The sequence below is a fragment of the Populus alba genome, chromosome 6 (assembly GCF_005239225.2).
Source record: "Populus alba chromosome 6, ASM523922v2, whole genome shotgun sequence".
Classification (NCBI taxonomy): Eukaryota; Viridiplantae; Streptophyta; class Magnoliopsida; order Malpighiales; family Salicaceae; genus Populus; species Populus alba.
The window spans coordinates 2,147,245-2,162,001 of record NC_133289.1 but is presented as its reverse complement, the minus strand read 5'-3'; the positions used below and the strand labels follow the sequence as shown (position 1 = coordinate 2,162,001).

Sequence of the window (14,757 nt, the reverse complement as noted above, 5' to 3'; positions counted from 1 at the left end):
AGATTTATGTTTTAAAAAAACATTTTATTATCGAATTCAGTTCATTTATTTTTTTCTATATTAATCTTACAATAAAAAACTTATCTCATTCAACCTTCATAGCCTCCTCTTTTTACCTCAAACTCTTCTCTACAAAATTAAATTCAAATAATCATTTTAAAAAAAATTTAATTTATTTTTATACCATTTTTAATTTCCCTTTTCGAATATGCTGATCCTTGTTTTTCAAGTTTCTTTTTTTAAATGTTTAGCTTGTTCATTTTTTGGCAGGACCCGCCAACTATATACAATTGTTTTTGGATGATATGATTTAGTCCTTACAATCTAACTTGGAGCCCACCTTAGTCCCTGCTAGGCTGAAATGAAATGAGTGCGATCCATTTAAAACTGCATCCCGAGACTTATCAGAGCTAACATTTAATGTTTCTTCAATTAAAAACTTTGGGGATGATTTTGTAAATACTTCACTGCATGTACTAAATCAAAACCTACAAGAAGTTGCAGGACTATATCACACTAGACATTACATCTTGTTCAAGCTGCCCTTGTCAGATGTGAAGCAGAACTTCAATCCATTTTGTAATTATGAACGGGACAGGATGTCCAGTAGGTGTTTGTCTTAAGGCCAGTTCATTGTCCAGGCATATGTAACCAGAGGGATGATATTTTTTTTTTTAAATCAAATAATCATGTGAGACTAGAAGTAGTTTCAGATCTCTTACAAGCCCACCAAAGTTTGAAAATGAGAGAAGAAACTAGAGCAGATGTCATATATCTGCATAAAGAAGAAGTTACTAGCTGTTGATATCATAAGAGTTATGATTACATTTGATTACTGTCTCGAGATAGAAGTCGAGATAGAAGAGACGGGGAAATAATAAATATACAAGCCATCTCACGCAGACAAATTCGATCAATACAAGGGCTGCTAGAGATGTAAGTTACCAATCCTTGATCCTTACCATGCCAGAAGAAAATATGCATAAAGGCACCTCTTCTGTGGTTTTCAGGTTGATTACAGGTGGGAACGGTACAAAAATCCTACATAAGGTGATACACTTGAGGGTCGGCTGAAGTTGAAGAACTGGGCTAGCTATGGGAAAGAATTGGAATCAATCTAGTTGGTTTTTTATCCTCTGTTGGTTGATGTGAACCTTTGAAATTGAACTAAGAAACGTTGTCATCAGGAAGGGCTAGAAATGGTTTGAAGGTCAAGAGCAGTCCTATGACCTCGATCATGTTAAGGAGGAAGAAGATCATTTGATCACCTGCATTGCAAAGGATCATTCAGAAGCTTTCATCTTATGTAACCAGGCTTCAACTATCACAATTTTAGGGCACCATATATATGTTAAAACTTCCCTGACCAGGCCTAGGAGGCTGTTTCTGTATTAAGGGCATTCAGATTTATTACCAATCTATAAATTCCAATTAGGTTGTCTGAACAATTGTTCTTGCCCTTGGCTGTCATCTGAAAAACTAGTCTGAGAATTCTCTATAGGGCCTGCATAACTTCTAACTTATGGGAAATGGCATTTAAGGAGTTCTATACCTGGAAAAAAGAAAGCATCCTGACGCTTTTGTGCCCAAGAGAAGCTGTAAAAATAGAAAGCACGGTCAACTGTTGTCAAATACTGCTGGATATGTTTAAAGCATAGCATATAATTTAGTAGAAAGGCTTATGATCGACACTTAATTATGCAATTATACATCTTGTTGTCTATGCAGTATAGACTCTCGTCAAGCATTTTTCCTGTTGACCCAAAATATTCAAGAAGAAGTTCTTGAATGTTTGGATGAACCAATAAGGAATATGAAGAGTCCTCAGTGTGTTGTGCATTGGTTCATGATACTGAAGTTTTTTTTAGGCTAGCAAGGCACCTTGGATGCATTCCAATGACACTTTAAAATGTCAGTGCAAACATGTTTGATGTAATGCAAGATGATCATATGCAGGAATTCAGCCGTAAGACGAGGGACATGTTCAGCTCATTTTTTGTGCATGAAATGTAAAGCTCTTCAAACATGTTTCCTAGCTTCTAGGATTCGATTGATATGGTGCACCAACAATTTGAATCTCACAGTAACGAAACTAGCCAATTCATTCAATCGAGGCTCGAGATGATACTTACAGAGAACCCCCAGCAGCTGGACCAAGTGCTTTGAAAAGGGACATGGCAGACATCGAAATTCCATTTGCAGCACCTCTTTGTTGTTGTGTCTGACATTAAGTTCAAGCAATGCATTTTACAAAATGCCGTTGTTTACCCATAACCTGTTGCTAAGATACAAGATAAAGAGAGAAACATAGAGCCAAAAGAAGGGTAAAGTTACCACTGATCTATTTTGCAGAAGGAACAATCCTGTTGTGATTGATACCTACACAAGTCAAAAAGAAATGGTAGTGATTGGTGAAAAAACGTGAAAGCTTTTACGAAACCATTCGAACAATATGGTATAATTTAAACTCTAAATTCAATATGTTAATGGCACAAACACAGGCACTTACAGCGAGTACGTTCTTCAGGATGGAAGCGCAGTTGATCAGCAGCATTAGGGCAAGGCCATTCAGCATAGCTAGAAAAGGGTAACTAGATAGCAATGGAATGGTCAAGACCTTCACAAATAGCAAGAAAATATTATATAAAAAAGATGACTTCAACAAATACAGATGCAAGATTATTTTTAAGCAGAAAGTTTGTTAAGGACATACTGCTCCTATGCGAGATACCATGACAGGTCCAAAACTTCTCTCAACCAGTGGGTATATAAATAGCTGAAAGAGTAGCAGTCCAAGGCCTGGCAGATTGGAAGACAAAAAGGAAATTAATGGAAAAAGAAAGTGAAGCAATAATGCAGAGTCACAACTAATGACTATTAGAGAATAATATAAATCATATCCTGAAACCTCACCTAAAAATTTAAGCTATTGGGTTGAGATGGTTCTTTGACATGGTATCAGAGCTTTAATAACCAAGCGGTCACGAGTTCGAATCTCACTATCCCCATTTATTTGATAAAATTAAGCACAAGGTAATGTGGGTCCGTGCAAGTTTCAAGCCCAAACTTTCACTTGAGAGGGTGTGTTAGAGAATAATATAAATCATATCCTGTAACCTTACTTAAAAGTTTAAGTTATTGGGTTAAGATGGTTCTTTGACAATGACAAGCCTACATCTATAGCGTTCGGTTTCTGTCTCAGATAAAAAAAAAAAAAAAAACAGAAGCAGAAATAGCAGGGACACATCTCGCGAGTACAGAAATTTCTCTTCAACTAAACATGTTTCTGTCTCCTTTATACATGTCCCTTCAGTTCTTGAACACTAACCAAACACAAAGTGATGAAGAGAGTGATATCACATGCATAACATCTGACAACGTTGGAATTGATATTGTTAACCTGACAAGGGACAAAATTGTATATGTTTAATCAATTATATGATGCTGGCTGGTGTCTACTACCTGAAAATGCAAGAACTTCACCAACATCTGCAGTGGAAAAGCTCAATCCTCCATTCTTCCTAGGACTAACAGCCCATAATGAGAAAATCTGTGGTCAGAAAATAACCAGTTTGTGATCAAGCATGTTTGTTAATGAATACAGATTATTTAGAAAAGAAAAATCCCCAGAAGGGAAATATGGTCTAGGTGAACGAGCATAGTATTATTAGTGAATATTACCTCTGCATAGGCCATATCATGAAGTTGGAACACACAGTACACAATAATAGATGATATCAAGGACCAATTTTTCAGTAGGCTTTTCCGAGGAGAGTTAGACTCGATTGCGGCAGCCCCAAGCGCTACAGAATCATTGCAAACTTCGCCATTTCCTACATGACTGTGCAGTGTCTCCTGCAGAAATTTTCAGGCTCCATGTTAAGCTATATGAAGCTCTGATAAGAAGAACACACAGATATGTATTGAGAATATCTAATCAACACACTTAAGCTTCTGAGCAGTGAATAGTAAACTATCGATGCATTAACCAGGGAGAATCGGACGGGAAACGAGTTTAACAATTCGTACAGCAACATACCGGAAGCAAGCAACAAACGGCAATTACTCCCACAGAAAAGATTGATATCAAAAGGCAAGGTAAGAGGTATGGAAACCTGCAATGCCATCCATGTTGAGGAGAGTTTAGCAGAAATGAAAGGTAAAAGACTGTTACAATAAGGAATGAAATACGAAAACTAGAAACACTAATGCTTACCTTCCGAAAAGAGAATCGGTAGAAAATATGTTTGGATATTTCTCTGCGGGCTACAACATCAACAATTCCAAGGTTAATTGATAAATAAGTAATTTAATTGAATTAAACAGAGAAATCTCATCTCTTTGATAAATAGTTTGATGATTTCAGTACAAGTACTTTATAGGAAATTTCATTACAATTCACGATGGCTACTAATATATGATGTGTAACATGTGGATGTGTTTATGGATTAAATATACAAGTCAAAGTACATGAAGAAATTAAACACCTAGTTTGACAATAACAACTATAATTTCATATTCAAGTATTAGACGGGCTCAAATTTGATGAGGAGATTCTACATGTCCAATTTTATACGAGGGTCAATTTATTTTTAAAAGTCTTTCAAATCAAATATAAAAGATGTTATTTTAAGTTAATTTTAATTATTTTTTCAATTTAGATTTAGATTCTTTTGATTTGATCAATTTTAATCTCTATATAGTGTTTTTGTTTTTTCATGAGATTTATGAAATGAAATTCTTTTTAGAAACTCAAAATTCTCAAAGTTTTCTCGTAATAACTTTAGAACTTGATATCCATAGCCTAAAACTTTGAACATTGTCTTTGATTTGTCAGGGTGCATCAAGAAGTACCTGAGCAAGAAATCCTCCAAGAGCAGGACCAATTACTAATCCAATACCCCATGATGTGCTGATCTGAAACAAATAAATTCCTTTAAATATTTCATATTAAACTACAAGTATTCTTCAACAATCTATAGAGTTGAGGCTCTCTTACAATTGACATTCCCAGAGCTTGATGTTCTTTACGGCAAACTTCTGAAGCATATGCCTGGTCAAATGAGGACACTCAAAATATGCACAATAATTTCAAACAGAAGGCAGTGCAAACAACAGCAGTGTTAAGTACTGGTACAGAAGAACAATCATTTCTAAGCTACACGTCCAAGAAACACAGGAAGAAAGGCCAGATGGCCTCCTCCAAAGAGTAGCAGGCATTGTTTAACTGTTAAATCAACCACATAGCCCGCTAGCAGTCCATACAGGACACCAGTAGGCAAGGCAGAGAGGGCCCTCGACTTAAAAATCTTCGAGCAGCACACAAATAAAAGAAAATGGAGTTCTCCGAGGGCTAATGTTCAGGCAATACAAAGATGAAGTTTCAGAGGTTGACTTCAAAATTGGTCTCCACTTCCATCATTAAGATGCAAGAACTTGATTAAACTTGGAATTTCATGAAAATGAAACTGTTTCCTATAGAAGCTTTCAGGAAAACTGAGAATGATGTTGTAAGGAAGAGTAAGCCATTAAAACATCTCAAAAGAGAAGTACCCTCATTGGACCAAGAATACCACACAAACTTCCGAGAAGAAACCTTGTAGAAACTGCCATCCAAAAGTTTGTACTAAAGCCGAAAAGGGTATTGAAAATAACCCTGAAATAAGAGGGAAGTTAGGGTTACATATTACTGATGAGCTCTTCAACACTTACACATCAAAGAGATGTACAGCAACACTTACACTGATATTGTGCCAAACATTATAACCGGTTTTCGACCATATCGATCGGCAATCATTCCCCACGGCACAGAAGTTAAAGCTCTTCCAAACATAAAAGCAGATCCTTCGGGAGATGAATGGTGCAATGAGAATTGAGGAGCTCAAACAAGATATTTATGTAAACAGACCGAGTACAAGTCATATGTAAAAGATTTTCTCACCCACATAACCAGCATAGTAGCCAATGTCCTCCTCTCTTTTTGCAATGTGGAAGTCTCTTATCTGCAGAAAACAAATTTGCAAGATCACCACATAAGTACGAGTGAAGAACATGAAAGAAGACCAGTTTGACAGATCCACTATCACTGAGATCTTTCATGATCATGACCCTAAGGCACCATAGTGCCTGTACTTTAACTTAATTTGGGTGTCAAAACAGCAACAGGGATTATAATGCCAAAAAGCAACCTGTTTTACATGTCCTGCTATCAGCCAACATTAAGAACCACATCCCTTCTCAATTTGTTGCTCAAATGCTCCATTTACTAGGTGCTACTCTGCTGATAAACTCGAATCCCCCCCCCCCCTCCCCCCCTCCCCTGCCGCTAATACAAACACTGGGAAAATTCCTCAAGCCATAGGTATGTGAAACATCAGTGCCAAATCTAAAGTAAGCCTAATTTTCCAGAATAACATGCTCACCATGAAATATAGGAAAGGAAAGAGAGACGATATAGGCAAAGCTGCAGAAGTCAAAACACAAAAAACACAGATATTAGAGGGCAATTCCAATACATTAAACCAAAGCATTTAATTCAGAAAATTTCAGTGACAATAAATGAAACATCAGCCCTTGCAACTGCTCTTAACCTGCACAAAATGAAAACTTCATTAGCAGCAAAATTGTGTGTGAATTTGTACAACAAATCTTGTTTCCTAATCAACAACAATATTTTCCTGAACAGTGTCTCAAAACAAACTGTTTCATTTAACAATCATCCGAAACAAATTGAACAGTGCACAATGCAAACCCATTCAAGAAATCTCCAGGTACCACCTCTCTTCCCAAGAGGCACGTTTCAAGAACGAAACCTACCACGAGGCCATGAGTCCAAGGTGGGGTAATATATACCTCTTGTGGGCCAATTATGCAGCAGAAATGGGCAAACAAATCAAGAACCAAGTCTTTGAATGATACTTAACCTGCACAAAGGACAACAATCCCGACATAGAGCAAATGTTTAAAAGGGACACCAGTGTTTGTCTCTTTGAAATGTTCAATCTTGCAACCTGGGCAATCCTCATGGTACTTGTTCTTCTTCAACAAGGATTCTCCAATCCCATTCTCAGCCATCTTGACTCACTACAGATTTTTTGTCTTTTCTTGTGTTTGAAAACTAGTTACTTTTGTAAGAGAAATTAAGCATCATGCTTATTGCTTTCCTTTTATTTATGGCATCAGAAACATTTCCGGGCAGTTGGGCCAGCTTTCTTGACTGGAACTGTTGGTAGAACCTACTAGTCACATACCCTTTAATTTGAAAAGAGCTTCCTTAATTCCTAAGCTATCCTCTCTCTTCCTATCTTGTGGGAATCGAATCATGGAAAGTCAGTACTCAAGCAGTTTGTCTATGCGGCCAATCACGTACGCAACCAATTGTATTTTAAACTGTGATTAGCCATGCAAAAATATAAAAATGATGTTTTTTTTAATTAATTATATTTGAAACGATTAGCTATATGTATTTTTATTTTTAAGTTTTAAAAGTATTTTTTAAAAAATTATTTTTATTATTTTTATTTTAAATTAATATTTTTTTAATGTTTTCAGATCATTTTAAAAAGCTAATATCAAAAATAATTTTAAAAAAATAAAAAAAAAATATATTTTCAAATAAAATATAATTACAACCATACTATCAATGACACCTTTTAATACATAATAGTGATGATGCTTAAATTTTATGACAGAAATATCGTGTGATAAATTTTCACTATCAAAATAAAATCTTTTTATATATATATAACAAGCTTTAAAAGTTCTGAATTAAGGGATTCAAAATTTTATTTTTTAAAATTAAACTTAATGATGAAGAAAGGATTATATTTATTTTCCAAGTATGACTATGAACGCAAAATTCTTTAAAATTCAAGAAATCGTTCTATGTTTATTTGATCTAAATTAATTATGATTTTTTTTTTAAAAAAGATGATATTATTTTAATAAAAAATTGAAGTATAACCGGATTGCATACCCCTACATTGATTTAATATATTGAATAAGTTTGAATAATTTTCTTAATAACTAAGATTTTAACTCAACTCGTATCGTAGTTTTAAAGACAAGAATGAATAACATAAATGGGATTATAAGCTTCTGATGTTTGCAAAACAATCTGTGTCTTTGTTTGTTGTTAGATGTCGGCTGTCGGCACCAGTTTGAAACAATGGGGCCCAGCTTGAATGGGCCTTTTGACTTGGGAAAGATGAAATTTTAAAAGAGAAAAAATGACGGATGATGGCAAACGATTATGTATATTGTGGTTTCTAATTGCTTTTATAAAGTATTTTTTTTTTAAGAAATATATGAAAATAATATTTTTTTTTTTTTAAAATTTATTTATAATATTAGCATATTAAAATAATTCTAAAAATACTAAAAAAATTAAACAAAAATAAAATTTTAAATTTTAAAAAACTTGGTTTTTACGACAAAAACAAATATTCTACTAAAACAAAACATATTTTATTGTGACATTAGTATTAATAGTAATAATTAAAAAAAATAATTAAAAAGAAAAGTTCAAAAAACCTATAATGTGATGTTTTGTTTTTATTTTTATTTTGTGTCAATTATTATAATACTCGCTAATTTCATGATTCAGTCTACAATTTAAAAGGATTAATTTAGATTGATTTGAATCAATTTATAGTGTTTTTATTCTAAAAAAATAATAAAAATGAAGTGTTTTAAACTTCTATTTGAATTTTAATAAAGTGTCCGATTGACTTTTTAAAGTCTATTAAATTTAAATGAGTAACTTTAACTCTGTTTAATTATAAAGCTTTATCATATATCTCAGGTTAACAAGTAACTAAATTAACCTATCAAATCAAATCGAGTTTAATAACATTGATTAAAAATTCGAATTAAAATTTTTATGATAATTTATATATCGGTAATGCATTTTATGTATTTATTTGTTAAAATACTTATATATAGTTGTGATTATAGTGGAATTAAACAAACATTTTATTAATAATGCTAAATAATTGAAAAATATAATAATAAAAAACTCAAAAAATACACATGGATTTTTAAATTTTGTGGAATCTACAATTGGATTTCACTTTAAAAATTATATAACGATCCATGTGTATTTTTTTAATTTTTAGCATAATTATTTTGAAATTATTTTTGATTTTCCACCAAAAATTTCATTTTAATAATTAAAGTATTTTTGGCTAATTGTCACATATTTTGGACAAGCCACCCATCATACACCCAGTTTTACACATTTTTTCAAAAAAGTCTTCAGCAGAGAAAAAGAAGAAAGATTAATTTAGTTAAGAAATGAATGTGAACAAATGCTGTAGGCATAAAGATAATATGCTGAAGCATGTTTGGTATTTTTAAATTCACAAGTGTTTTAAAAAATAAAAAAATATATATATTACTTTAATATATTTTCAGGTAAAAAATAATTATTACTATAATTTTAAACACTACTAAAAGATAAGTGAGAAAAAAATTGTTTATGTATATTCCTAGATTTTATTTTTCTAACCATAGGATTTTATTAAATGAGTTTTCTTTCGTTTTTATATATTTTTTGATAAATAAAATTCACATATAGCCTTAATAATAAAAATAAATAAATCAAGAGCTGAAAGTGAAAAAAAATACTCCTGGCCTTCAAGTTCAATGGCCTTTAGGGCTTTAAGCCCAGTAGCCCAGGAAAATTCAATTTGTCCTTCTAGTTAATGGGAAGGTCAGAATTGTAGTGCCTTTGTTACCACAAAATTATACAAATATCTATTTAATTTCATATAAATATGATAGCTATTTTCATCGTTTGTTTTTCTAGAAAATTTTAATTTCTTTATTAGTGGGAAAAAACTTACAACAACAAGTGAAAGTTTATACTTTGATGGTTTAGAAGCTATCTAGCTTATTTAAGGGAGTTTAAAAAAACTAATTAAAAAAAACATTAAATAAAAAAATAATAATTTATAAATTAAAAAATTTACTTAATTTGTTTCAGTTTTAATTTTAGTAAGCTGAAACCCATCAAAATAACCAACTAAATTTAATCCAACTAAAAATAAAATGGATATAAATAGAAACTTAAATAAACCCTTAAACACTTTGTTTATTCCTGATGATTTTTGTTTGTGTTTGAAGAAATGTGATTGAAACCATCTTCTAAATATTAATTTTTTTAATATTTTTATCTTTATTTTTTTTTAATAATTAAAAATGCTTTTATACTTTTTAATTTTTTTAAAAAATACATTTTATACTAACAAAAAGTAACCTTGAGCGTATTAAAATTTCCGATAACATATGGCAGGCACATCACACGAACGGAGAACTTTCGTTTTCGAAGAGAAGGCCGAGAAAGAAAGATGCTGCCGCGGTTGAAGCAAACACTTCAAAGCTTAAAGAGAACAGCAACAATCTCAAAGGCTCAAGCAATCAAGAATTTGAGCACCCAAATCAAGAAAGAAGATGTCCCAACAGAGAAACTAGACTGTGTGGTTATAGGAGCAGGAGTGGTGGGGATAGCAATAGCTAGAGAGCTTGCTTCCAAAGGCAGAGAGGTTTTGGTCCTCGACTCCGCCTCCACTTTTGGCACTGGCACCAGCTCTCGCAACAGTGAAGTCATTCATGCTGGCATCTACTACCCTCCTGATTCTCTCAAGGTCACACCCCATCTCTTTACTTATTAAAATATCATGAGTAGATTATAACTTAGTTCTTGTATTTTCAGGTTATTAATAAGCGAATCCCCGTCAAAAAACCCTATATTTCATTCATGTTTTCATATTTGTTTATAATTTAGCCCTTCATTTGGCCATCCATTGCTTAGGTCCTGAGCATATACTTGGATAATGGTCAGTAATTTCCTTGAGTGAAGAAGGTTCTGATCCAAGTAATTGCGGTTTCTTCTAGTTATATGAGAACTGCTCCATTTGCATAGCTTAAGGTCCTTTGACCTTCTGATAAACCAAAAAAAAACTACAAACAAGTTGGTAGTCTAAGTTGGTCAAGGAATTAAGTTGTAATTTTAAAAATTAGAGGGGATAACCTTGATTTTGTTGACAAAGTTATAATTTGCTCAAATATCATTGATGGTTGCTGAACTGATAATTGATTTACATGTGAAGGATGCATTTTGCATGTGTCAGGATAAGAGGGAAATGAGTTTAGATTCTTTTATAGGAAAAGACCATTGCTAAGTGTATATAGCTGTTTTAATGGTTATGCAGTGTTGCGTTTGAGGGAAATCAAGATGGATTTTCTTACTTTTGGACAGGCTTTATTTTGTGTGAGGGGAAGAGAATTGCTGTACAGATATTGCTACGAACATGGGGTGCCATGTAAACAGGTAGGGAAGCTAATAGTTGCAACTGGGCCATTGGAGATTTCAAAGTTAAATGAGTTAATGAATCGTGGAACTCAAAATGGGGTTGATAATTTAAAGATGTTGGAGGGTTTTGAAGCCATGAAAATGGAACCTGAATTGCAATGCAAGAAAGCATTGCTATCACCTGTTTCTGGAATTGTTGATTCTCATTCACTAATGCTATCTTTAGTGGTATGTGTCGAATCTTTCTATGTGACATTCTAAAATAGAAGTATGGTTATATCTTATATACTTTGTGAGTCATGGTTGCTTATTGACAGGGATATCAACACAATTTGAATCCAGGGAGAAGCTGAAAATAATGGAACAACTTTCTCTTATAACTCGACAGTCATCGGTGGCCATCTGGAAGGGAATTGCCTGCACCTCTATATTGTTGAAAGCAAAGATCTTGAGAATTGGAATGGAGACTATCCATTGCATCCAGAGCTTGTACTTGTTCCTAAGCTTGTAGTGAATTCTGCAGGATTGAGTTCCCTGGCCCTTGCAAAAAGATTTCATGGCCTAGATAATGGTATAATTCCTCCAGGGTTCTTTGCTCGTGGTTGCTACTTCACCTTATCAAGTACAAAGGTTCCTCCTTTTGAACATTTGATATATCCTATACCTGAGGATGGTGGCCTTGGGGTGCATGTTACTCTGGATTTGGATGGCCAACTCAAGTTTGGCCCGGATGTTGAATGGATTGATGGCATAGATGATGTATCAAGCTTTCTAAATAAGTAACCTTTCTTTAGTCCATCGTTCTTTCTCTACATGATTTAGAGCCTTTTTCAATAGCTGAGCAGCCTAGTTATTAACATCAGTAACTTAATTGCATGCTCCTGTGAAGGAGAGAATTTATAGGAAGATTCTTCCTTTTGAATTCTTCTTTTGTAGCATTAATATGAATTATAGAAACTGTGTTTGTTAAATTCTTCTGAATGCTTCACAAATCGTCTTGTATTGATTTAATAGCTGGCATGAGGAGTGATTTTCTCTCAAACCGTAGCAGTATTTTTCCTTCATGTAACACACAGACATACTTGAGCACATACCTATGCTACACATGTTAATTTACTTGTTTTGAGCCACAGAACTCTGTTTTATTTGTTTCCTTAAATCATTCCCTTTTGTTCTCCTAGGCATTTGAGCAAAGCATTTTTCCTTTGAACTTGAATTTAATTGCTTATAAGAGATGCATTTTAACTTTCAAATGAAATGTTTAAATTGGTTAACAAATAGAATGAACTTCATGCCAATGCTGCTGTGGATGGACAATAAGTATGCAGAAGCCTTTTTTTTCTTTTGAATCTTGCATCTTCTGCGCATAGAATTTAGTTACTGTATTTTTTCATTCCAGGTATGATTATTCCGTAAGCACCAGTCGTGCAGAGAGATTCTACCCAGAGATAAGAAAGTACTATCCAAATCTAAAGGATGGATCACTGCAGCCAGGCTACTCAGGGATTCGACCGAAAATTTCTGGTCCTCGACAGTCTCCTATCGACTTTGTAATACAGGTAATTTGAGCACTCTCGTTTCTCTTGTGAATCATCATTTCCATGTCAGAGCACATTCTCATACAGCTGGCTAACATGATTTTAACTCCTAAGAAGTTGAATCCTGTTTTAGATTAGAAGACTGAAACTCAGCTTCACATGATCGCGAACATGTCTAGCTGATTTGTTTGCTAAGTTCATGAGCAACATTGAGTCAAGCAACATGTCATAATTTCTTTTGTTACCCCTTTATAGTTTCAGATTTCACAGGCATCTTTAACTTCTCGTTAGTGTTTGAGGGCAGAGTGCATGCTGGATTATGGATTATGAATTTTTCGTTTTTCAAGCAGGGAGAGGATATCCATGGGGTGCCTGGTCTTGTTAACCTCTTTGGAATTGAGTCCCCTGGCCTAACTGCAAGTATGGCTATTGCTGAGCATATAGCTTCCAGATTCTTGAAGTGACAGCATGCTTTAAGTTTGGGATTTCATTTCAAGAACATTTTCATTCTTTGCGCGAGAGGTGTGATGATTAAGGATGCAGACTTCAAGTTCAGCGATGACTGATGAATGCGTTCTCCCCTTTAATATTGAGACCATACTTCAACTTACTGGCTTCTGCTAGTGTGGTGGTGTTTGATTTGCTGAGAGATTGCCATGTTTTAAACTTGGATTCCTGAAATCTGTCAGCATTATTGCTTGCTCATGCAGAATCGCATTTGTGTATCAATTTTAATATTACGAGAGAGGCATTCCCATAGTAAATTCAAGCTATACTTGGCCAGAAATCCAGTCTTCAAATAATTGCCATGACAATTACATTCACCATTCCCCTGATTGATAGTACGAGTCCTACATAGTACATACTCATCCGACACAGTTTGCTACAGGTCTTGCCAGAACTGAGTTCCAGATAGCATTGGGCATTACTTTTTTTTTTTTTTTTGTGATTTCGAGTCGTGAGATTTCAATTTTAAGGCAATCTTCAATGTTAAATATTTTGAATACATTTCTAGAATCAAGTTTTTGTTCCAATCAAAAGAAATGATTGTCAGAACTGATTGCATGTTCCAGGTTTAGGTTTTTGTACATTGTCACACGTACGTATTAAAAGTTCAAAATGCTGCCCTTAATTAAGGGCTGATTGCATGTTTTGCTTGCTTCTTACTTCGTTAAAAACTACAGGATTATGGATGTAAAGGAGTGACACAGATGACAGATTGAAACTCCTAGGTGCACCGGCAGCTGCGATCAACGTCCTCTTAACTGGACAGTCAGTTCTTCCGGCTGGCATGGAGCTTATACTGCCAAGCTTGGTCGGCAATCCAACTGAAAGAACTTCACTTCTTTCACGGCATCATTCCTGAAAATATTATTCAAATGCACGAGCTCAATAGAGGTGCATGAACAGATTGATAAAGTGGCCAACAGCTCAAGAACACACCTTTCACCGCTTTCGTTTACCAATCTCATCTTTTGGGCTTTTGTTTTTCAAATGGAAATTTTTTCCAAAATTTTATAATAAAATATACCTGTAATTCCTCCTGCAGTTATCCATGATTTTTTTTTATTTCTTGGATAATACACAACTATTATGTTTGGGTAATTGTTTTTCAAATAATTTTTTATATTAAAATGTATATTTTATTTTTTTATTTAATATATTTTTAGGTTAGTTTTCTAGTATTAAAATCAAGTTTATTAATATAGACATGTTTGGTAATTTTTTTAAAATAATTTTTTATTTTAAAATATATTAAAATATTTTTTTTTATATGAACATATGTTTGGCTAAATAATACACAATTTTTTTTTATGAAGTATAATATGTTTTAATGATTTTTCAAATAATTTTTTATATTAAAATATATATTAATGATTTTTTTTTTTTTTAAAAAAATTATTT

At 33.5% G+C, this 14,757-nt stretch overlaps 2 protein-coding genes across 7 annotated transcripts; one reads left to right on the top strand and one right to left on the bottom strand.

Annotated features, from left to right (window-relative positions):
- Positions 1–858: 858 nt before the first annotated feature.
- Positions 859–7,177, bottom strand: LOC118052958 (protein ZINC INDUCED FACILITATOR 1). 4 transcript variants are annotated; one of them, XR_004688286.2, is made up of 18 exons: positions 6,924–7,177; positions 6,423–6,463; positions 5,942–6,002; positions 5,742–5,844; positions 5,554–5,656; positions 5,000–5,053; positions 4,855–4,917; positions 4,217–4,266; positions 4,040–4,115; positions 3,682–3,855; positions 3,463–3,550; positions 2,714–2,799; positions 2,510–2,617; positions 2,335–2,379; positions 2,133–2,221; positions 1,553–1,596; positions 1,115–1,268; positions 859–1,068 (listed from the first exon to the last, which is right to left on the bottom strand). XR_004688286.2 is itself a non-coding variant. In XM_035064067.2 (17 exons), exons 1-17 carry the CDS (start codon positions 7,072–7,074, stop codon positions 1,168–1,170), a joined length of 1,437 nt encoding a protein of 478 aa, XP_034919958.1. In that variant the 5' UTR covers positions 7,075–7,177; the 3' UTR covers positions 859–1,167. The 4 variants fall into 4 exon arrangements, 3 of the variants coding, with proteins under 3 accessions (XP_034919958.1, XP_073266294.1, XP_073266295.1); XM_035064067.2 differs by having other exon boundaries at positions 859–1,268; XM_073410193.1 differs by having other exon boundaries at positions 859–1,268; positions 6,423–6,590; positions 6,924–7,032.
- Positions 7,178–10,242: 3,065 nt separating this feature from the next.
- Positions 10,243–14,306, top strand: LOC118052957 (L-2-hydroxyglutarate dehydrogenase, mitochondrial). 3 transcript variants are annotated; one of them, XM_035064065.1, is made up of 5 exons: positions 10,243–10,646; positions 11,261–11,542; positions 11,657–12,093; positions 12,714–12,873; positions 14,037–14,306. In XM_035064065.1, the coding sequence occupies exons 1-5, from the start codon at positions 10,350–10,352 to the stop codon at positions 14,073–14,075; spliced, it is 1,215 nt and encodes a 404-aa protein (XP_034919956.1). In that variant the 5' UTR covers positions 10,243–10,349; the 3' UTR covers positions 14,076–14,306. The 3 variants fall into 3 exon arrangements, with proteins under 3 accessions (XP_034919956.1, XP_034919955.1, XP_034919957.1); XM_035064064.1 differs by lacking the exon at positions 14,037–14,306 and adding an exon at positions 13,203–14,006; XM_035064066.2 differs by lacking the exon at positions 14,037–14,306 and adding an exon at positions 13,108–13,236.
- The last annotated feature ends 451 nt before the right edge of the window (positions 14,307–14,757 follow it).